At 30.7% G+C, this 22628-nt stretch overlaps 4 protein-coding genes across 20 annotated transcripts; 1 reads left to right on the top strand and 3 right to left on the bottom strand.

Moving 5' to 3' along the window:
• Window positions 1–829: 829 nt before the first annotated feature.
• On the bottom strand, window positions 830–7808 carry LOC125059908 (protein Red). Of its 3 annotated transcripts, none has more exons than XM_047664609.1 (12): window positions 7666–7808; window positions 7262–7449; window positions 6781–6978; window positions 6216–6279; window positions 5805–5879; window positions 4926–5030; window positions 4614–4678; window positions 3173–3413; window positions 2797–2932; window positions 2211–2408; window positions 1390–1556; window positions 830–1156 (listed from the first exon to the last, which is right to left on the bottom strand). In XM_047664609.1, the coding sequence occupies exons 2-12, from the start codon at window positions 7405–7407 to the stop codon at window positions 1079–1081; spliced, it is 1473 nt and encodes a 490-aa protein (XP_047520565.1). In that variant the 5' UTR covers window positions 7408–7449; window positions 7666–7808; the 3' UTR covers window positions 830–1078. The 3 variants fall into 3 exon arrangements, with proteins under 3 accessions (XP_047520565.1, XP_047520557.1, XP_047520573.1); XM_047664601.1 differs by having other exon boundaries at window positions 7651–7786; XM_047664617.1 differs by lacking the exon at window positions 7666–7808 and adding an exon at window positions 7529–7633.
• A 681-nt stretch (window positions 7809–8489) lies between these two features.
• Window positions 8490–9726, bottom strand: LOC125059925 (macrophage migration inhibitory factor-like). Of its 2 annotated transcripts, none has more exons than XM_047664626.1 (4): window positions 9579–9726; window positions 9324–9432; window positions 9073–9245; window positions 8490–8672 (listed from the first exon to the last, which is right to left on the bottom strand). In XM_047664626.1, exons 2-4 carry the CDS (start codon window positions 9429–9431, stop codon window positions 8594–8596), a joined length of 360 nt encoding a protein of 119 aa, XP_047520582.1. In that variant the 5' UTR covers window position 9432; window positions 9579–9726; the 3' UTR covers window positions 8490–8593. The 2 variants fall into 2 exon arrangements, with proteins under 2 accessions (XP_047520582.1, XP_047520591.1); XM_047664635.1 differs by having other exon boundaries at window positions 9498–9648.
• Window positions 9727–11147: 1421 nt separating this feature from the next.
• On the top strand, window positions 11148–19463 carry LOC125057989. Of its 14 annotated transcripts, none has more exons than XM_047662028.1 (9): window positions 11204–11332; window positions 11519–11554; window positions 13461–13505; window positions 14173–14298; window positions 15395–15589; window positions 16021–16083; window positions 16393–16447; window positions 16655–16784; window positions 17318–19463. In XM_047662028.1, exons 3-9 carry the CDS (start codon window positions 13480–13482, stop codon window positions 17815–17817), a joined length of 1095 nt encoding a protein of 364 aa, XP_047517984.1. In that variant the 5' UTR covers window positions 11204–11332; window positions 11519–11554; window positions 13461–13479; the 3' UTR covers window positions 17818–19463. The 14 variants fall into 14 exon arrangements, 9 of the variants coding, with proteins under 9 accessions (XP_047517984.1, XP_047517962.1, XP_047517953.1 ...); XM_047662006.1 differs by having other exon boundaries at window positions 13452–13505; XR_007118312.1 differs by lacking the exons at window positions 11204–11332; window positions 13461–13505 and adding an exon at window positions 11148–11162 and having other exon boundaries at window positions 16033–16083.
• Window positions 19464–19586: 123 nt separating this feature from the next.
• Window positions 19587–22417, bottom strand: LOC125058058 (protein unc-119 homolog). The gene is made up of 3 exons (XM_047662076.1): window positions 21801–22417; window positions 21308–21480; window positions 19587–20878 (listed from the first exon to the last, which is right to left on the bottom strand). The coding sequence occupies exons 1-3, from the start codon at window positions 22148–22150 to the stop codon at window positions 20760–20762; spliced, it is 642 nt and encodes a 213-aa protein (XP_047518032.1). The 5' UTR covers window positions 22151–22417; the 3' UTR covers window positions 19587–20759.
• Between the last annotated feature and the right edge of the window lie 211 nt (window positions 22418–22628).

The raw sequence follows: 22628 nt of genomic DNA, 5'->3' as shown, positions 1-22628 counted from the left end.
CGATTGCTATTCTATTAAAAGGCTTTAATTTAATCCTTTAAGCAAGTATAAATCTAGGGTCTTCTGTAACCCGGATAATCCTTATCCAATCATTGGATTAGGATAAAACCGATAATGAAATATAACTTGGGGAAATTTCCGACACAAAGGCATTTTTATACTAGATACACTGGCATAAATACTGAGGGTTCAACAACTTATATCGCTTACGAAATAACAAAACAATTATACTCTGATTTATAATTCCGTAGAATTCTGACAGCTATAATTTTTTGACATGTCAGTGATGGCAAACCTTTTTGGCCGGGCACATTTTTCAATTGCAATACGAGTCTGAACATCTGAGTCTATACATACATTTTATTGTTAGTTAATATATCCATTTTATTAAGTGCGATGCTCCAAATTAAACGTGGTTTAACGGCGAGTGGTAATTACGTTCCTTTTCATCACAAACAGTAAAAACGCACAAGTAAAGATGACATTTTTTTTTAAAGGTTTACTATTCCTGGAATTAGTAGGCAGTGATGCCAGCTAAAGAATTAAATAAAGTAATTAGTTAATTCGATATATTGTTCGTGATATTGAAATATTTGTTATTTTTGTCTTTATTAGGTACTACACTTGAGTAAGTTTTTTAGTAGCAACACTTATGAAATGTCAGAATTCTACGGAATTATAAATCAGAGTATAGTAGAATATTATACCACCTTATTATTTGCCTACAGGCTACATGATTCATTGTACTTTAAAAATATTTATTAGATTTCAAATTTCGCTAAAATTTTAGCATGCATTACTTTAAAAAAATATAAATAAAAATCAGTAGTAAAACACATTATTTATTACAATACAAATATACCTATATATCTATTTTTAGATACTAATATTTTTTGACAGCTCTCGTAATCCATCATTATCACTGTTCCTTGCACTTAGATAAAAACAAAGACGTTTAAATCGTGAATTATTTTCGTATGTTAAAATTGAATATTTTTAACATCTGTATGCGGATAAAATAAATTGGTGCAAAGGCAAAACGGTGACTAGCCTTTCGGGTTTTACGTAGTTTTTTAAGTTAATATTTCGGTGTCTTAAAGTTTGGCTCATCTGAAGATAATTGTGGTGCTTTGCGTTTTTGTATAATATTTTGAATCTGAAAAAGAAATTAGTGTCATACATTGTGAAATCATGTTTAATAATTATTAAGTAACAATTACATTTTACTTGTCTACATTTAAAATGTGAGAATAGTAATAATATCTCCAAAAAAATATTTATTTGGCCTCTTAAATTTATCGCAATTAATTAATTTAAACAGTATACATGTCCTTTAATGTTATTTGGACTACAATTATTTATTATTATGATTTAGTAAGATAGTTATACCTGCTGCCATTCCCTATCCAGTTCTGCCTTCTCACTCTTATCTTTCGTCTTCCTTGTCTTTCTTCCGTCTTGTGTCTTCACTCCGTATTGGAAAGCAGCTTTTGGTAGCGCCTCTTTGCTACTCATGTACGCCGAGTACTCTTCTTGGGTATCGAAGTCCCAGCGACCTATAAATAAGATTTTGAAGGTGTTTCATAATAATCCTTGTTTTTAAATATCCCTTTACCAGTATCAACTTTAAATTTTCATAACAAATAAAGCCATATTATTTTTGTTACGAGTAAAAACCTATCGAAACTACATTCTTCGGGGCTTAAAGAATTTTTAGATATTATTTTTACTAGGATTAATTTTTATAGTCTATAACAAATTTAAATCTAATCTGTGGATATTTCGCGCGTTTAGATTAGTCACAATGACATTGTATTTATTAGATTCAATAACAATTATAAAAGCAAAGAAATGACTATAGAACATAGTATTGTCTTTGATTAACATAACCTTTACACATTTAAAGAAAAAACTTTTTACCGGATATCATGTAATACAGATAATGCAACTTTCTCTACAGCTAGATACTTTTTGACATCCAACACATTTTGTCTTCAGTCACCGTGACCACGCGTAAAGCTGTACGCTGTAAAGCACGCGAAACGTCGGATAAATTTAAAATTATGTTAAATAATTTTAAATTTATAATAATACATAAATTTAATCCGGAAAAAATTTTCTTCTTTAAATGAATATAGAACAATAAACTATCCATAACTAAGTAATAAGAAATCGTATGAATAATTTGGAAAACAATTCGCATTAATTACCAATAGGTCCTTTCTTATTTCCAGCATCCATCTTGGAGTAATCCACCTCATCGTCAGAGTCGTCAATGGCGTCATCCATCTCCCTGAGACCGGGATAACACTCGGCATATCCTTCGGGTTCGGCTGCAAGGCGCGAGAGCAGCGCAGCCGATCGTTTGTCCTTGTCTTCTGGGGCACGGCGGGCTAATTGGCCTGGACCTATTTAAAGAAAAAATATATATATAAAATAACGCCCAAGTAAATTATGCAATCAAAATTAATTCTAATATTTATGACAAATTTAATAAATAAAGATATTTAATACTTTCTTGTAATATAAAAATAACAATCCCACGAAAATACCTAAGTTATCTAGATTAAGTATCATTTAAATTATAATTTATTTAATAATAGCTAGATTACACAAGAAAGGAAGTATTTACTGTATGAGCAAGCATTAATTGTGTAATAAAAAAAGTGCACAGCCCTGATTCGAACGCACGACCTATATATAATGGCTTAGAGGCGCACACTCAATGAATATGCAAATAGTTGTAAAAAATTGAATCCTAAAATAAGAATATCATTTTGCGCTGTCAAAACTTACCCGTCTCTTTCTCTGTCTCTACTGGCTTATCGAAGTATCCAGTCCGTGGGCGGTCATCGTGTTTTTCTGTTCGTCTGTCCCCACCCACGTAATCACCAATATCGCCGTATATCGAATCGTCGTTACGACCTTTTTCCTGTAAAATAATTCCCAATAATCACAATTTAACATCTATGAACAGAAATACTTCTGAGGTAATTATTATTTATTTATACGAATTACTTTTATTATTAGGAATTTATATTATCTATTTTTCATACTATACTATGTGAACTAGCATATTATTAAGACAATCTGTAACTAACTACGATTTCAAACAATAATAATTTCGCGTTTATATTCATTAAAGATTATTTAAATGTCTGATTTAACGGACCTTCTTTTTCTGCTTCCTATGTCTTCCATGCCTCAAATATGAGAATATCTGCGTCAATTTCTCTATAACCACTTCATTGGCTGCTGATGAAGAGCTTCTTTCATCCAATTCTGGAACATCAGCTTTACTCCTCGTTAGTGTCGTTGGGATATCACTGTCTATTGTCCCTTCATCCTCTAATTCCACAACATATGCCATACGGCCGGGAGCAAATAGTTCATTCCTTGATATCTTCTTATTTCTGAAATTTATTTATATAAGTCCTACAAAATATTATTAAAAATACGAGAAAAATATTATGTTACAAATTTTACACACATAATTATAAACGATCACAACATAGAAATCACCAAAGAAATATATTTAGCCAAAAAATATAACACGCAATCAAGAAATATTAATATAGTCAAAAAAGCAAATAACGCAACATTAAAACAAAGTTTTAAAAAGAAAAAATAATACAGTAGTATGTATTACATTTTATGAAGTGAAGTTGCTCTCTGTCGTATAAAATACTACAGAGTATAAACTAAGCCAATACGATAATGTTGAACAAGAAAATATATGAACTTGCGGACCTAGAAGACATTGTCCTGTACACACGTGTTAAATCTTAAAATAAAAATTATTAATTGTACATCTAAACCATCCCCTTTCACACAAATCCAAATTCACCAAAATCGATCCAGCCGTTTAGGAAGTTTAATTACAAACACGTGCATAGATGATTCATATGTATATATAAAGTTATAATAAAACTAATTAGTATCTGCGTAATTACGCAGGCAAGAAACAAATAAAAAAATTTACAGGTTGCACTCCGGGAGTGCCGGCAGAAGTGAAAACTTGAATATTAACGTTGTGTATTTTTTATATTTTGGAATGGTTACGGAATAATTTTGCACGAATTGCTTTAATTATGAGTATAAAAGTACTATCATTTATGTGGTAGAATACAATATTTATTTATTGCGCTATCGTACACAAACATGACAAATTATATTACATTAAATACGCCGCGCCAGCTATCTACTCTCCATCCGTATTACGAATTTTCGATCAGGTCACGTGTCCTGACGCGTCTTATTATTCGCGTCAGTCTGACCAAAACGTTAATAATAAAGCTTTAGACGTTTCACAAAATTAAACCTTGATGTATTGACTTAAGGTCCAATTACACATGCATCAATGTATGTGAGGTAAGAGACAAATGAATTAAAACCGTAAATATATAGCACGAAGGTTCATAATCCTTTAAAAAAACATCCGTCTTACGAATTGTCCTGACGCGAGTTTTACCATTTCTTACCCATTCCAAAAAAGTGTACAACGCCGCTAAAGAAGTTTTCACTTCAATAAATGAGGCATTAATAACATTTGATAGTAATCACACAATTCTTCAGATATCATTATGCACTTACTCACTTATAGATGCACTTACTTTAGCTCCATAATCATGTTGTAAATATTTTTTCCTACAGTTGTTTCAAATTGCATTTCTTCTTCCTAAAACAATTTTCAAAAGATTTGCCCAAGTTCACATAACAGTTACATTTCAAAATCACCTCATCCTCGTCCAATGGTGAATGCATTAGGTCTCCCCACAATTATCATGTTATGTTGTTTGACGTTAAAAGGTGTATTTATTGATCTGGCTAATGTAATATAACCAGCAGGCTTACTAGGTCCGAAACTATAGATAGGTTTGAATACTAACACATTTCTGTGTCTGTTTTTTCTTGTATTAACTTACAGCTGGCGTTTCCTTCTTCTCTGTAACAACCTCAATCGGAGCAGACACAAGCCTCTCCATTTCTGCTTCTTCATCTTGCTCATGTGTCTGTATTTCTGAACGAACCTTAAAAAATTTAAGCCCATACATCATTTAAGTAAAAATAAGTCTGGTAGAAAAGACACACAAATAACTAAACTTTTTCCACTTCCTTATTAATGTTGTTTCTTTTCAAAAATGTATTCTTAAATATTCATTTTTTCTAGCAAAAGCTACTGTAGATATTAAAGTAGTTTATTTTGTAATTACCACCAATAGACCCATACGCTAGTCTGGTACATGGTACCAATGTAAATAAACCGCAATAAGAAGCCTGTTTTATAGGAGAATGGCAAACTTATATACTGTTAATTGTACTCTCAAGGAATGTGCCCAAATAATGTTATTTATTCCAGATATATTTATTGGATAAAACCAAAAATAAAAAGGAAGTCAATGAAAATCATATGTTTAAGATGACATGCACAGCTTACATTGGCTCAATGTACCGAACATTACAACCTGATTATAACACAGTTGTCAGATTAAATATCTCTATGAGTTGTCTATATATTCTAGATTAATATGAAAATGAAAAAAACTAACTGCTTACTGCGTACTGCTTTAAATATCAGTCATTTAATTATAATTTTTGTTTGATTGACAAATTGGATTATTTGATAATATCTATTCACAAACTGTGGTTATAATGATTTAATTTTATTTTGTTTCTCTGGTGTGGTAATATTTTACTAATCACTGTATATGATTTTAATTATGTTCATAGTTACAAGCATATCACTTTGGAACAGGAAAAATAAATAGGGATGATACAAGAAAGCACATTGTATTTTATCTTACCTTTTGTAATAAGGCATAATCAAGACCTTTTACCAAGTGAGTATGATTAATGTCACCACCAAGATATTTGGATTCCTGAAAAGAATGTTATTTATTATGAATAAACATAAAGAAATTTCAACATTGCAATACAAATTTAAGTTAATATTTATCTTTGTATGCATACAAGACAGCCTCAGTAATATTTTTTATGATTAAATAAAGACAGTTTTGTGTTTGTATGTTACTGACAGAGATATCTTGTTTCTTTGGCTCTTTTAAAATTAACTAAATGAAAAAACTACATATAAAACAAAAAGTAAAACATGCAGGCAAACACAATTACAATAATAAATTACATTATATATATTATTATTATTATTACATTATTATATATGTTGTCTATGGTAATTGGCTACATATACTACAAACCTGAATCATCTGACGTCTTCGCTCTTTTGCATCCATTCCAGATTTTGCATCTGGTGCTACAGCCCTGTAAAATGTAAATATGATGTGAGAATGATATAATTAAAATACAGATAACATTAATATGAATGATTTAATGTTTCCCATGTTACAAATAAAATGTAAAAATAATATACTATGCTAAATAAATAAATTGATTTAGATATATGATATTGATTTATTTATATATTGATATTAAACACAAATTGATGATCCTTGCAGTATCAGACCACATTTATATTATATGTTTAAATGTTTTTGCAATGAATACTAGTTTTATATGGCTTCATAGATTAGTAAAAAAGTTTCCTGCATACCAAAACGAATAGAAAGCAAATGTCAAGTGTGGTTTGAACGGCACAATGGGTTTGAATACAATTGTAAATGTAGCTTGGTAGTAGCTCGGCTTAGCCCGAACATTGACCATCTTACAGTAATATCACTGAATCTTACCTTAAATGAACTTATTCAATGTTGATCTGACATATAATTAAATAGTAGTTTCAATTATTTCACATAAATATTATACCTGTAGGCACTAGTTGTGTTACTCAAGGGATCCAAGGGATTTACATCCTGAACCCCTTCCCTTCTTTCACGAGCTCTATCTCGATATTTCTCAGCAAGTTCAGCCAATTTATTGTCTTCTTGTTTTTTCAATGCTGCATAATATGATTTCTTTTTGCGACGCAGTTCACTTTTGTTCTCTGTTGGTGGTGGCATTGCCCTGGAATATGTTTCAAAAAAATGTTTGGCCCTCATTGATACCTTCGCTGTACAGATTTAATAAAAACTCTTGAGCTCTTACTCATAAAAAATATATTCAGGCTAATAACAACTTTTTATGTCTTTACTGCCAACTCTTCATCACAGCAAAAACACATTATGCAATTAATTTCACTGAAAGAGATAAAGGAGTACTTAAAGTACTTGATAAGCAATTAAATTTCGTTTTTATGAATCTATCTATATAGAAATAAAATGGTAAGTAGTTCATGTTTAATACTTACCCTGCGTTTGCCATAGCCTCACGAACGGAACCAACAGGATGTGATCCTGCTGGAGTGGACCTTGGCGTCATAAGAAGTTTCCTAAAATCGTCATTCGTGAGCCTCTGAGAAGCTGGAGTGTCCTCAACACTTCTTTGTTCATCCATTTTGTAATTGATATGGTTGAAATCAATTAATATATTGGTACACTGAAATTACATGAATGTTATATTGATGCTATTCACATATTCAGACTGTTTACATAATCTTAGGCAAAAAATTACATACATTTTTTGCCTAAGAACTTATTCATTTTAACACTGCTCCTATTAAAATATCATAAGTACATAACTATTATGATTTTTTTTATATCTTAATGTGAAACAGGTAAACCATCAAACAGTACATACGATTAACAAACAAACCTTAGCCTAGTTTGAAGACTTGAAACGTTATCACAAAAGATCAAAAACTTCGAAGCATAAAACACTCAGCTAACTAAATAGGTTATAGGATATTATACTAAATAGTTTATAGTATATAGTAACTGATACGGACTACGGACAACAACAGGCGCTTCACGCTTGACGGCTTGAGACAAAATCACTTTTCGACAGGCTTGAGTCTTGACAGTTGACCCACGAGCACTTAACAGTTAATGTATTTGTATTAGCTCATGCTTTGTCACGTGACCATCTTCATACAAATTCGTTATGCGTTAGTGGATCACGAGAGTCGAAAAGTGACTTTGTCTTAAGCCACTCTTGATTAAAATATAAAGTTAAATTTGTTTTGATGTCTTTGTTTATTTTTTCTCGCGTAGTTTCCCAACCTTTTACTTGAAACCGACAACTATTGCCATAATATATTAAAAAAAACTAAATTTGATGTCACGCCATCTTATGTTCAGCTCCTGAATGACTATATTTAGATATACTTAATGAATGAATTAATAAAAATATATGTTATTAAATTAATTTTTCATCAATTTGTGTCCTTACAATTTTTGGAACCAGACCTATGATAGTATAAGAATGAAAAAAAAATATGTGCATGTAATTTATACTGCAAATGTTTTGTGATAATTTATGGCCATTGCGAGTAGTAACCAACACTTGTGAGAAAGTATCTATTATTCTTACTGTGTGGTTGGCTTCTTTTACATTTAATAAATGTTTATTTCTTTTTCTCTTTTGATTGTGTCTCTATTATATTTAAGTATTCATTGTAAAGTTTAAAAATGATAAAGGAATATCAAACAATTTTATTATTGACAGCCAATTTATACATGATTTTAAATCTAACTACTGTATAATATTTCCTATGGTAAATTATAATATTTAAGAATCTTGTTTATCCAAAAATGGAATGGAAAGTAGTGCCCTTGAATCCAACATTTCCTGTTGGTTCATCTTGGAAAGTTATGTACATTCTGCAACAACAAAAAATACATATTATAACATACATACAATACATACATATAACAAGTTAAAAGAGTTATTGTTAAGGAATAATAAAATTAAAATTTAGGTATACATATTATAATGTACAATGCATTTTAACTTTTTACCATATTTATATATTTAATTAACTATTTTATGGTATGTGCTGTTTGTGATAAATATGTACAATAGTTTAAGATAAGTAAAGGGACACATACATAAAATATATTTAAAAAATTGCTGTCATAAAAATAATACTTATACATTGTAAGAATTACAGAATACATTAATAGGTATAATTAATAGAGAGTTCTAAACAGTAGCAGCATAAAACCTAAAAATTAAGTTGGTTAAAAATTACAAAACAGATATGATTAAATTAATCCCAACCTATCGTGTGATACACCCAATTCTTTTTCCACTAGCTCAAAAAGAACTTTAGAATGCTTTTTGTTTTGTTCTACACCAAGAGCTCCAATAGACATAAGGTTAGCAATAGCACAAGGTTCTGTAGTGCCTCCAAAACTCATTAGTAGGTCTGGAATCACAGTCACAACACAGTACTGAAAACAAATTTACATGTTTTGCAAAATTTAATTGAAACAATTTTTTTATGATCAATCAGTATACTAATAACTTACTGATTCTGGTTTGCCTAGAGCTTTAGCCAAAACTGGCACCGTTTTGGTAACAAAATCATGTGGTATTTTAGATTTTGGGACATTAGTCTCAATGCGAAAATGCGGCATTCTGAAAAACGATTATAGTAATAAAAAATAAAGTGTACAATACAATTATTATGTCACTTTACTAACAATTTTTTGTTACAACTGTTCTTGAATTTTAGTATCAAATACTAAATAGAATGTTCCATAATCTTATTATTTAATATGTACCTTTAGGTTTAAACTTTAAACACCACTATCTTTTTTATTATGTGTTAACTGTTAAGTGCTTATAGCACAGTACTCACTACTCAGTATTCGTTTTTCTTTTCTAGTGCAAATTGCAAAACCAATTTCAAAATAAACTAGGATAAGTAGGATATAATAATATAGAATAAAAATACGTTTATCCTGTGGTTCAACCTTTATAGTAGAACAAAACATAAAGCATAGAAACCGTATAGAAAGTACATCTGTCACCTACTCTTAACCTATTATATTATGACTTTGGGTATGTTCCGATATACACTGCGACCACTGTTCAGAGTACCGTCAATTTAGTATACTGTGAAACCGTTTCTCTATAGCCAGCTATACTGGTTACAATTTAAAACGGAACGCAGTCCAGTATACTAGTCAGCTTCGTTTTTCGACACAGTTTTCAAATGAGTGCATCAAAGTTTTTCAATTCAACAAGAAAAACTATTATTGGAGTATTATCGCATTAAAAAAATCTATATTAATATTAACTGTCAATTGAATTAATACTACAAAGAAAGTAAGTTAGAATTTTAAATGTTTGTTATTAAACTGTAAGTTATATCAGCCGTTAGGCATTCAAGTGGTTTTGATTGATCACGTGATCAAAGCACTGCGAGTACCTTACCTCGAAAACGCCAGTGCTCGCAGTAGAAGTATAGCGGGGATTTGTGACGTCATATATTTCCTAGGACGCTGCGGCTGTATACTGCAGTCCATAGCGGAAAAAATTTTTGAACAGTGGGAGCACTATACAGTACTCGCAGTGTATATCGGAACATACCCTTAATTGCATGAATTTAAAGGTTTGCTTAAACAAAAAGAAAAAAACAAAGAAACAATTATCATTCATCGAATAGTTTTTAATTTTTGAAGTTATACTTCTTTAGGCGCGTTATGAAAAATTGATGAGAGTGAAATTTTACGATGCGCGCGCACCGTGACATAAAGTTAACAGAATGAAGTTGCCCACGGAAGATGCTACGGCATTGGACATAATTTAAAAACAACATTCGAATAATAATAGAATTTATGTTACACTTAATGTAAGAGAACAATAATAAATATTTATTTATTTAATTTTTCAAATGTAAACTGAACTTTATTGACTATAATGACTCCTTTTCCAGTCTTTGATTATTTAATTTTACTTAATTATTTGCATGCAATCAAAAACTATTTTAATAATGCCAAAGAAGTATAACTTCTTACGCGCGTACATAAGTACACGCACACTTTTTTATTTATGTTATTGTTATAAATAAATAATGTAATCATATTGGAACTGATATACATGTATTTTTGAGGCTGTTCTGTCCTGCTCCCAAACCTATTTCATCTGTGTGCATGGTGCATCGTAATATAAATACATTCAACTTAGTACATTTTATCATAATATTCGAAGTGGCAAACATTTTGAACACTGAAGACGACGACCCTACTATCATATTCTACACCTATACTACTAACTATAACTACTTATATGTAAGGTTTTGCGTGGCGCCGTGCGAAATGCGAGTGTGAGTGACCAGATTTATAATCTCGTTGGTGTCTATGGTAGGTTCTTAACCTATTGGATAGTAGTTGATAAAACTATAATATCTATATTCTGTTTCTGTAAAGTCATGAAATTTTAAAATTTGTCTTCAATGTTGTTACAGTGTTACTTGTTAGTTGTTAGTCAGTTGACAGTTTCGACTTCTTAAAACTTAAAGTATTTCTATAATGTGAGTTTTGTGCAATATACTTATGTAGATTTTGATGATAATTTCTATCATTTTGATAGCTTCATTGTTCTTTGGTACTGAACTGTATTGTTAAAATTATTTATTCACCGATTTTATGTAAACTTTTGTGTAGCATCATATTGATGATACGGATAAAATATGATTATTGAATCTTGTATCTTATAGGTTATAGCCCTACCGATCTTCTCAAGTAGTTATAAGGTGAGTGGGGGAAGATTGAACGGTTTTTTGATGAGATGAGCAGAGTTGTGTTTGAACCTCTTGTAGAACAATAAATATTAACCTGTACTAATTAATGGCTTTGAGTAGTAAAGAGTATACTATACTTTTATTTTTTTATTTAATTATTTTCTCTGCTTTGGAATTGATTTAACAATATCTTATTGATATTATAATATAAAATCAAAATAAAAAGGGTAAAGATAAAAAAGTGACGGGGAAAGATTGAAAATTTTTCTAAAATCGTAAAATTAATGAAGATGTCGCCAACGGTTAAGTCCATAGCCTTTAGTGTCTTGAAAACTTAAATCTGACTTTAGTGAAAAAATACCTTTATTTAACAGACATTCTCATACAGACAGACGAAACGACCATTAAATTTAGGGGATATATTTTTTTGAATTGGTCTAACGGCCGTAAAAACATCACTGTATATTATTTGCATGTGCCATGTTCGAGAGAACGGGGTTCCCTTCTTTCGGAATAATATACGGGTCAGTATGTTAGTCCATGACGTTTACAGAATTTAAGTAAACCAATCTGGTCCTGGAACATGGTTCTTTAATGTGGTAATATAGCGTTTCACGAGAAAATTTACTTCTTTTCTAGATAGCTCAAAACCCCATTTTTCCAAAACTTTAAGGCCATTCGCTAATCTTTTGAATTCACGAGCAAAGACTGGAGGGTGACCTAATGTAATACTTTTAACGCCGGTTTTTATTTTAAGTAAAAATTTAGATAGATAAGATAGTTAATTTTTTTACATATCTTTGCATATTCGGTAATGTATACCTACATAGTCCCGTGGAAATATGAACAAGGTTCGTTGCCAATTTATTTCCTGTTACCAGTTAAAGTTTGAGAATGACTCAATGTTTGTATGACACTTGGGAATAGAGTAAGATCGAAACTTTTGTATATTTATCTTACCCCGTAATTTTTTTTGGGTAAAGATGGAAAGTTGAGGTATTTCCTAAATTACTAATAATAGCCGTATTTTGATGTGATTTCGTTAATAAGAATAAAAAGCTATAATTAAATATTCATATGAAACAGTCGTACCTATCTTGTAATTAAAGTTACAGTACACGGGGTAAGATCTAATCACTTGAAGATAATACGAAAAAATCACGACTCAGAAATTGTACAAATTTACGCAATCCACGCACTCTGGGCGGCTTACTTCGAATGTGGTTTAGAACGTTAGAAACTGGCGGTTTTAATAAAAATACCAGCACTCAAAAAAATACGTTAAAATCGGTGTTAAAAACGATTTATTGTCTTACCCCATTTTTCATCTTGCCCCCACTTACCTTAAAGGCCGATTTACATTATCTTAGTGTTTAGGAGAGTGCTTTAGGATAGTACTTTAGTTGAAACATGTAAACGCTACTTGCTTTAGTAATCGCTACGCTAAAGAACTTGCCTTTCAAGTTGTACTAAAGCACTCTCCTAAACACTAAGATAATGTAAATCGGCCTTAACATAATATACAAATCATATGTATTTTTAAAAATTAATAAACATTTTTTACAGTATGTGTCTAAAGTCCAAATTTTATTTAATAACAGTTACTTCATCAAATGTTGAGTAACAAATTTTTAGTAGGTACCTAATTGTTAATTAACTAATTTTATGATTAGGTCAGTTTGATTTTTATTAATTACTTGCTTGTTAGTCAATAATTAAGCACTCTCTGTTTTAAAAAAGCTTGTTTATTTACTTATTATCTATTTGTTTTATTAACTATACTTAGTGTAATAACTAATGCTATAATAACAGCTTTTAAAACATAAGTATTCAGAACAGCTACCTTATATGCCAGTAGTCTTTTGTCTTTACGTCTAACTGTAGTGTTACATTTATATTTCATTTTTAGCATTTTTAGTTTGGAAATAAACATATAAATGGGGGCAGAAAAATCCAAACCTCAGTAAGTATTTTGTTGAAATGAAATCGCTTTAATAACAGATATGTACGCAATTTTTTACATTATTTATATACACTTAGAAAAAAAGGGTGCGTAAGAAGGTATACTTCTTTGGCATTATTAAAAATAGTTTTTGATTGCATGCAAATAATTAATTACAATAAAATAATCAAAGACTGGAAATGGAGTCATTATAGTCAATAAAGTTCAGTTTACATTTGAAAAATCAAATAAATAAATATTTATTATTATTCTCTTACATTAAGTGTAACATAAATTCTATTATTATTCGAATGTTGTTTTTAAATTATGTCCAATGCCAATGCACTTTTGTGTAACGGTGCGCGCGCATCGTAAAATTTCATTCTCATCAATTTTTCATAACGCGCCTAAAGAAGTATAACTTCAAAAATATAATTATTACTACTAATTGCATGGGTATTTTTAGTGACGTTTGTCATTTTTCATCACTACTAGCGCTAGCTGCCGCAATGACTTCTTCTCAGTTGCAGTTGCTGAAACCTAAAATTCAAAACCGCCTAGCATGCCGCATGCCGCCGTCTATTATGTTTCATTGTTTGTTAGACAGGCTGAACCCTCATTTTTCAAACCCAATTACTTATTCATACATTGTTTTGATAATATTATTTATATTTTTGTATGTTTATAGATCGAACATAACTGACTATGAACTACAAGTTGCACTTGAAAAACAACGAATAATATATGAAAAGCAGACACAAGCTTTATTAAAAATTCAACGTGACGCTTTTGCTAAATCACAGGAAAAACAAAGGTAATTTTTACACGCTTTATATTAGCTTCACCTGTATGTATGTATGTATGTATGTAACCGACTCCTTCGGACTCGATTTTGACCCACTTTTAACGGACAGATTTAATTCAAACTTTGCGCACCTGTCAAAGATCGATGACAATGCAATAATCCGAAAAGAAAATGAAAAAATAAATAATAGTTTAAAAAAACTAAAAAACACGCACAAATAAAGCACATCAAACTAAAAAGTGAAAAATAATTCCTAATTTAGGCTGAAAATGGTAATGAAGAAAAAATTCTGGTATTATTGTGAAAAAGCGTGGGGCGCTCTGTGCCATATTTTTCGTCTATCGAGCAACCCACGCTTTTTCACAATAATACCAGTAGTTCTTGTTCATTACCATTTTTTCTAAAATAGTTTCAACAGAATTTGATAATTGGTATACATCATTAATCGTCATGGTGATAAAACGGCTTAAAGCCGCGTATCGACTACGCGCTCCAAGAGGGCGAACAATGGCGCGCGTTCCAGCCGCGCGAAATGGATACCACTTTACGCACGTCAATGTGTTCGTGGGAGCGCCCGAACGCGGAGCGGTTAATTCCGACGGACGTCGGTTTTTAGCGCACATCAGCCGTGGCGCGTGTATCGTTCCGATCGTGGAACGTTTTCTGCGGACCAACGCTCTCTTGGCGCGCGCTCCAGGAGCGCGTAGTCGATACGTGGCTTAAATCAATTACGTGTGCCTGGCACAAGGCTGATCACCTACTTGACCAGGTTACTGGATTTTGATTGCCATAGTGTTACAATTTTGCTCCATTTATCTGCTCCTCTTTTGGTATGTCCAGCCCATTTCCGTTTTAGTTCTTTTGTTTTGAATGCAACGTCAGCAAACCCTGTTTTATCTCTTAAATTCTCGTTACTTATTTTGTCAATTCTTCTTTTCTTTATAATACTTCTTTCCATGGCTCTCTGGGTTACGCTTAATCTTTCACATTGTGCTTTGGTAAGTGCCCATGTTTGGCAGCCGTATGTGAGAATTGGTCGGATTTTGATTTTATTTACTGACATTGATTGTTATTATTGCTTTATAATATTGAATTCAACTTTCAGAACAAGTAAGGCAACAAGTAGCACTTCGAATACCCCAGGTTCATCGGTTACTAATTCAATATATCCTAATCTGCCAGGCCCGTCAAATCAGAACCAATTCTCCCCGCCAGATTTACCCCTTAATAGGAATTTGTATGTGCAAAATGTGGAACCAGCCTATTTAGATGGCAGTTTTCAAGTTCCCAGTCGATCTTTGTAAGTTTATTTATTTAATAGATTACACCATACATTTAAAATAATAATCATGGCCTGATTGTTTTGTTAAATGAGCCAGCGGATATTTCCATACCATTGAATCGTCAATGTTTAACAATATTTCAATCAATGTTTAGTTGTATCATTAATGTAGAATACCATATTAGTTCTACTTAAATTTTCATTATGAAATAACTTAAATTTTTAATTATTATTGTACTTATTAACTGATTCAGTTATGTGTGTGAGTCGTTAGTTAGTTGTTACGTACTATTTCTTGAAAGCCAACAGTTGGGTTACTAAACAAAAACAACTTAAAAATGTCAAAACAATGTGTTTATTCCAATTTCCATGTCAAAGTATATTTCATATTTCCTATTCATCATTTTTTCTCATCTATGTTTAAGTACAACGCTAGATTTAATATATAGATATTTTTTTAGAACACCAACAGCTCCACCGCTATCAATTTTTAAGCAAGAAACGCAAACTCGGTAATTATAATTTATCTATTAATAGTATATGCTACTTTATCGAACAACTCCTTCTTGGAATTACGAGTATGTATAATTTTAATCAGCTCACGCTCACAGATGAATGAGCCTTTGTCATTATTTTCATAAGCTATTTTAACACGAACTTATTTCGTATTTTAAAACATTACATTTATATTGGATTGGATAATATATACGATAAATCAACCACAGCCTGCCATAAAATTCTTAAAGTTGCAATTAGAATTCTGCCTGTCCGTTTAACGCGCTAAATAATACGTGGCTAAAGTAGTAAGGTTTTGTTTTCAGTATCATGCAACCGCGTCGACCACAATCAATTGATCATCCATTCAAGTATCGTATGGTAAGTATCTTTTTAAAGCTAAAGCTAAACAGAGTTTTGTTAAAAACTATTTAAACGTACATTTTGTGTAAATTCTATCAGCTATTATTTAAAAACAGATTGATCACTTTGTTAATAAAAAATCCTATAATTACATTTATAAAAGTCCAGATTTGCGTGATATCTGCATGAACCTACTAAACCAACCTTAATAATTTTTAATTACAGCGCTGTCCTAATTGGATACATGGATGCACATTACATTTTGAAAAACATCAACTTACTGCCCACGTAGAAGAATGTCCTTTCAATGATTTAATATGTCCCATGAACAGTTTAAATGGATGTTCATGGAAAGGTAATTAAATTATATTTTATTTTTCTATTATATCTTTAAGTTACATACTAATTCTCATGCGCAGAATAACGATTTAGAAGATCTTATCTTAATATATATTTTACTTAATTTCTTTAACTGGAATTATGTATATTCATGCAGTTACAACTAGGTAGGTACAAGAGTATAAGTGAACTTCATAATTCTGTTTACGTTATGTATAATACGAGTATACGAATTATATAAACTATAATTTGAGTTTTAAGGTTATTTGAGATAAGTTCGAATTAGCTGATTAAATAACTTTTAAGGTATGTTTAATATCATACATTAATATTGAAAATTATAAAATCAACATTCCCAAGCAATCATCGACAAAAACTACTTTGACCATTGTTTAAAGTTAGTACTTACATCTAATTGATTTATAAATTAACTATATAGTAACTAAAATTGATTTATATAGTAACTTTGGAAATAATGGCTTTTATACAGTAATGTATTATGTACGTGTCATTCAATGCCATGTCTAATTCCGCATTATTATATTACAGGCAAGCTTGACCATATCAAAGTGCATTTCGCCGAAGTTCACCCTCAATGTTCAAAAATCCAAATAAATAAGGAGGACACTTTACACATCTGTGGTAACTATCAGTTCATACATTTAATTACTGTTGACTCGTACAATTTTTTATTGCACCTACAAGTAGACCAATACAAGAAACAAGTTAGCTTTGGAGTGCAACTTATCGGTTCTAAGGTCAGCGCAACGAAATGGACTTATGAAATTCGGGTCTATAATAAAAAAGAACCTCGGAGGTTATTCGGGTACGTTGACAAATGCCACTCAAATTGTGTACCTCTCCAAGATATCACCGACCAATTTGCGATAATTAGCCTCGACTATGCCAAAACATTCTCAGAACAAGATGTAATAACATTTAAGATTTTCTTGAGAAAAGCTGTTCGTCCAAGTGAAAGATTAGTACAAAATGAAGAGAAACCACCTCACGGTTTAAATAAAAGATGGCAAACTAGGAAGCGAATTTAATTGAAAATTTAAATCACGTAGCGCCGAGGATTATATAAAAACCATCAATTAGCGAGGAAATTTTTTGACTATTTATTTTAAAATCTATCAATAAAAGAAACCCAAAAATGTTAGAATTTTGTTACAGTACCTATTAATAGTTGATTAAAATTTGTATTTAGACCGCAAATGTCCGTCAAAAAATTGAACTTTAATTTTGAGCCTAATATAAAATGTGTAAATTTTCTTTATTAAAATTTTGCTAAACATTTTATTTTTTACGATGTTTGATTACTAAGAAAATAAAATAGACAGACACGACAACCCCACTCACCAACATTTAAAAAAATAGTATACATTAATCACTTGGTAGCTTAACTAGTAAATTAGTATTTAATTTAATAATTTGCCGCTTCATTCGTAGAAGCCCCAACAGTTATTATTTTTCTAAGCTATTTTAGTATTTTTGAAACAAGAATCTTTATGACATTAATTGGTAAAGTTCTGTTATAAACCTAAGTGTTTAGAGACACTAATTGCTAAGTTCACAGTTTTTTATATAATAAACCTCTGAGTTAATAGTTTTAGGTTTACAAATTTAACTATTTACACAGCATGTAATTTCGCTAGGGATTTACTTATATACTTAGCTTAACTTACTTTTTTATGTTCATTCCTTATCTAACTACAACTAAATCTGATGGACTCTTTTCAAATTCTTTGCCCATTCTATTTAACAGACACTACAATGTAAAGTATATATAGTAGACCGGCCAGATCAATTAATAAACCCACACGTGCGATGACGCGGGGCTTTTAATATTTACCAGAGCTTAATGTTTGTAAAATTTAACAAATTTGTAAATTAGGATTTATTCAGAACAGATTCATGCCTCAATATATATATATGGTCACGAACACAAAATTGGACCTAAAGGTGCGAGTTGAGATACACAAAAAAATTGGTTATAATATAATGTAAAATAGGTGATTTGACATTTCCACTGACAAAGCTTACAAAAATTGTGGCGCTTCTAGAATAACATTAATTGCGGTTGGTAGCGAAGCATGACTCCTACACTTACGATGAAACCACGCTTGGGTGGGGTGTATACTGTATAAGTATACAAATAATATTATTGCTAAAGCAATAAATAACGCAGAATGTACATCCAAAATCAATTACATAGATTAAAATTTATAATGGATGATCCCACCCAATCCTGTTTGGCATTTGGCTAGTATACATCCAGGCGATTTTACATAATATCTTTACTACGAAAAAGATATGAGTTTGAACATCCTTTCATGATTGTGAATTTAATGTATATTAGTTATATTAACTTGTGAAATGTTTATTTTTTTTTAATCTTGCCACTTTTTGAATACATACCTACTAGACCTATCTTCTTCTTTTAGTGCCTCTCGATTACTGGAGGTTGGCCATCAGTACTTGACCTATACAGTATACAATCATTATAATCTCAATTCTTAGTATTTTCAAATTGCTGGTAAGGTCAAAAATACTTTAAGGTTCTAAGGCCTTTACTTATAGGTAGGCTTAAGTTTCTGTATTCGTTTTATATTTAATCAGTTAAAATGTGTATTTAATTGTTTGTATTCTATAGTTTTATATCACTATTTGTGTGAATAAATGATTATAAAGATTAGTTTTTTTATTAATATTGCTTATTATATTAACTACATAAATATTTGGTAGAATCCAGCATCACCACATCAATGACTTATAATGAAGATGACAGGTCTTCCCGTGAATAAAACAAATAAAATAAAACCATTTATCATTTATTTCAATCACATAAAATCAATCAACATTTACATAACCACAATTATTGTGGTAATTATCGCAATTATTCATTCACACTTAATGACAAATAAAATAATACTAAAACTGAACACATGTTTGGTAAATTTTAATTCCACCTTAAAGCCTTGTTGGACACAAGTGGACGGCATAGTACCCTACCAGCCTGAGATCAAATTTACATTTGCCGTACCTTTATTTTCTTGGTGATCAAAAAATTGTTAACCAATATAGAAAAACACCTTGTTCTTATTATGGTTAAACCTGATCATAATTATTAATATAAGTTCTTTATGTTTCTTAGTGTAATTTTAAAGAACTATATTAACTCATGACCTTATTCATGCAGTGCCAATACATGATAAACAACAATATGGTAATACATGCCTTATATGTATGAATACGATTTTAGTAAACTTATACTAGCAACCTACTAACACCAGCTAACTTAGTTTAAGGGGCATAGTAATCAGATCATATTTTTTTTTTACTTTTGGTTGTGTTAAGTCATCTGTAACTGTTTATATCATTAATGATTTTTCAAATTTAAAGCTGATACAACTTTATTAGCGAGAAAAAACCATACAGCTTAAAATGAACAATGTAATATAACATTATATGATATACCTGAAAATAAATTGCTATATATAATAAAAGATCTATTAATTATCACACTCCCTGTATGTAATCACACACTTATACTTCCCAGAAGTCATTACTATTAAATGACTAGGTCACTCACAAACTTTTAAGTGTTTAAAACAGTGTTTCAAATGTAGTGCAAGTGTACCAAACAGTAAAATCCACAAAGTGTAAAATACATTTTTCTTCACCTCATTCCCAACAATTGTTATAAATTTTTTGAAGCAGACAAACTACATAATTGTTTTCTCGTACTTTGTTTCTTGAAAGCAAATTTCAAAAAGGAAATTTTCAGATACATTTTTTTCTAAAGATGTCTTCAAACTTTCTTAGATTTTATATCACAATTGTCGTCCAGAACAAGGTAGAAATTAGTAATATGTGCTTAAAATTTTTAGTAATTGTACATGAAATAATATCACACATTTTTAAGTTTTGTACTTGAAGGAATACAAGTACTTAATAATTTAGTGCCAAAACAAATAAAATTTATGATTCAATTGTTGATTCCTCCATTATAGGCATAATCAGCTTTGTTATGCATCACAAGATGGTTGTCAACAAAGTAGAAACTGTCTGAGCAAGTTTCAAATGGGGCAGCAATCATTTCTTCAACTGAAATTAAAAAATACACTTTATAAACATTATATATTTGTCCCATATGTCTCAAGTTGGGAATTTAATAAGAATGTCTATTTCTACAATGAATTTTTTCCTTAAAAGGTATGTAAGTAATCAGTTTTCTGTTCCTAACATATCTAGGCATATCAGGTTCACAACACTTTAATTTAAATTGTATGTGGTTCTGTTAGTAGCCATACATAATTATTTATTTAGCATAAATTATTAGTCAATTATTGAGTTCTTTAGAATTTAACTCAGTCAGACAGTAATTCAGTAATTAACAGAAGTGTAAAATTTATCATATTTTATAGGATTAGGAAATAATTATCCTAGTTGTAACTAAATGTATACTACAGCTACAGTTCATATTGCTAATGTAGAACAGAAAGTCAATATCTATTACAATAAATAAAATTTTACCAAGATCATGTGGAAGAGTAGGAAACTCATAAATATGTTCACAGGTATTTCTTGAAAATGGAATACAGAACCCAAATTCAAAATCAAATGTTTTCAGTAGTGTATCCCGAAAGAAATGCTTTTCAATCATTCTGAAGTGATTAACTGGTCTTGCCCCAACAGTAAATTCAACTCTAAAAAAGAAAATTAATTTTAATAACTTGTATTTCTTTGACCTACCTATACCATACACTCAAAATTTAACTGTAAATAAACATGATAAATAAAAATATTTATGTCAAGTGATTTTTAAATAATTTCTACACTATTACATGTCATGATCTCAAGTCTAAATCTTACCCTTAGTGACTAGGGATCCTTAGGCACTGGTATTTAAATCTGTTAAGGTTTAAGGTGCCCTACAAGGGTACTAGCCTAATGCCTGGTGACAAAGCTGCTGGTTTATACTTTATATTCTTTAAAGAAATATACAATCTTGGTCCTAACTACTTACGTGGCACCAACGGTTCGCAACTTTAAAAACTGCGGCGTAAATTGGTATCGTACGAACCGCCCGGCATTGGGGTCCAACGGATCGTCAGATCCATCTTCACCGCCCTCATTATCAACACCGAAGTCTGTTGGGGGTTTAGCAATCTCGAAAAGAACCGTACCCGTTTCCAAATCACGAATTTTAAATCTCGTAAAATCTATATCGTATACGTTTGCTTCAGGGCTACATAAGTAGGTATCTGTAATTTTGTCTAGCTTCAAAACATCATCTGGTGTAACTTCACTAAGGATTTCATCTCTACTTGCTTCAACAAGGGATATTGATTCGCATTTGTTTCCTACCAAACTCATTTTCAACAAAAAAAAATTGAGAGCAATAAAAACAATAGTAACTTAAAACATATTTTTATAATTAATTAGGCTTTTTGCTTGATTTATTTATGGTAAATCTAAACGGCATAAATTTTAAATTTTTATATAAAATTCGAATTGTTTAAGCCAACTGAACTAAATAATTTGGCAAAAAAATCGACCCTACAAAATATACTTGATTCAAAAACCGAAATTATGACGTTAGTCGTTAATCGATAGGAAGTCCTCTCACCTCCACAGAACACAAATACCTAATTGCTCACCTCTGTCCTAGCCAGAAATAACCACAGATTTAGTAGAGGGAATTTCAAGTTTATATAAGTATTGACTTTGGTAGTTATTTTTTCGAATACTCTATGGCCTAGGGCTTGAGACAAACTCTCTATTCGATATTAAAGAAAGTAGTTACGTGACAAAGCGTGTATTAATATCATTCCAATACAAAACCGATTTAGCG

The sequence above is a fragment of the Pieris napi genome, chromosome 2, assembly GCF_905475465.1.
Source record: "Pieris napi chromosome 2, ilPieNapi1.2, whole genome shotgun sequence".
Lineage (NCBI taxonomy): Eukaryota > Metazoa > Arthropoda > Insecta > Lepidoptera > Pieridae > Pieris > Pieris napi.
The sequence above is the reverse complement of the archived record's forward strand: the minus strand, read 5'-3'. Positions and strand labels throughout refer to the sequence as shown.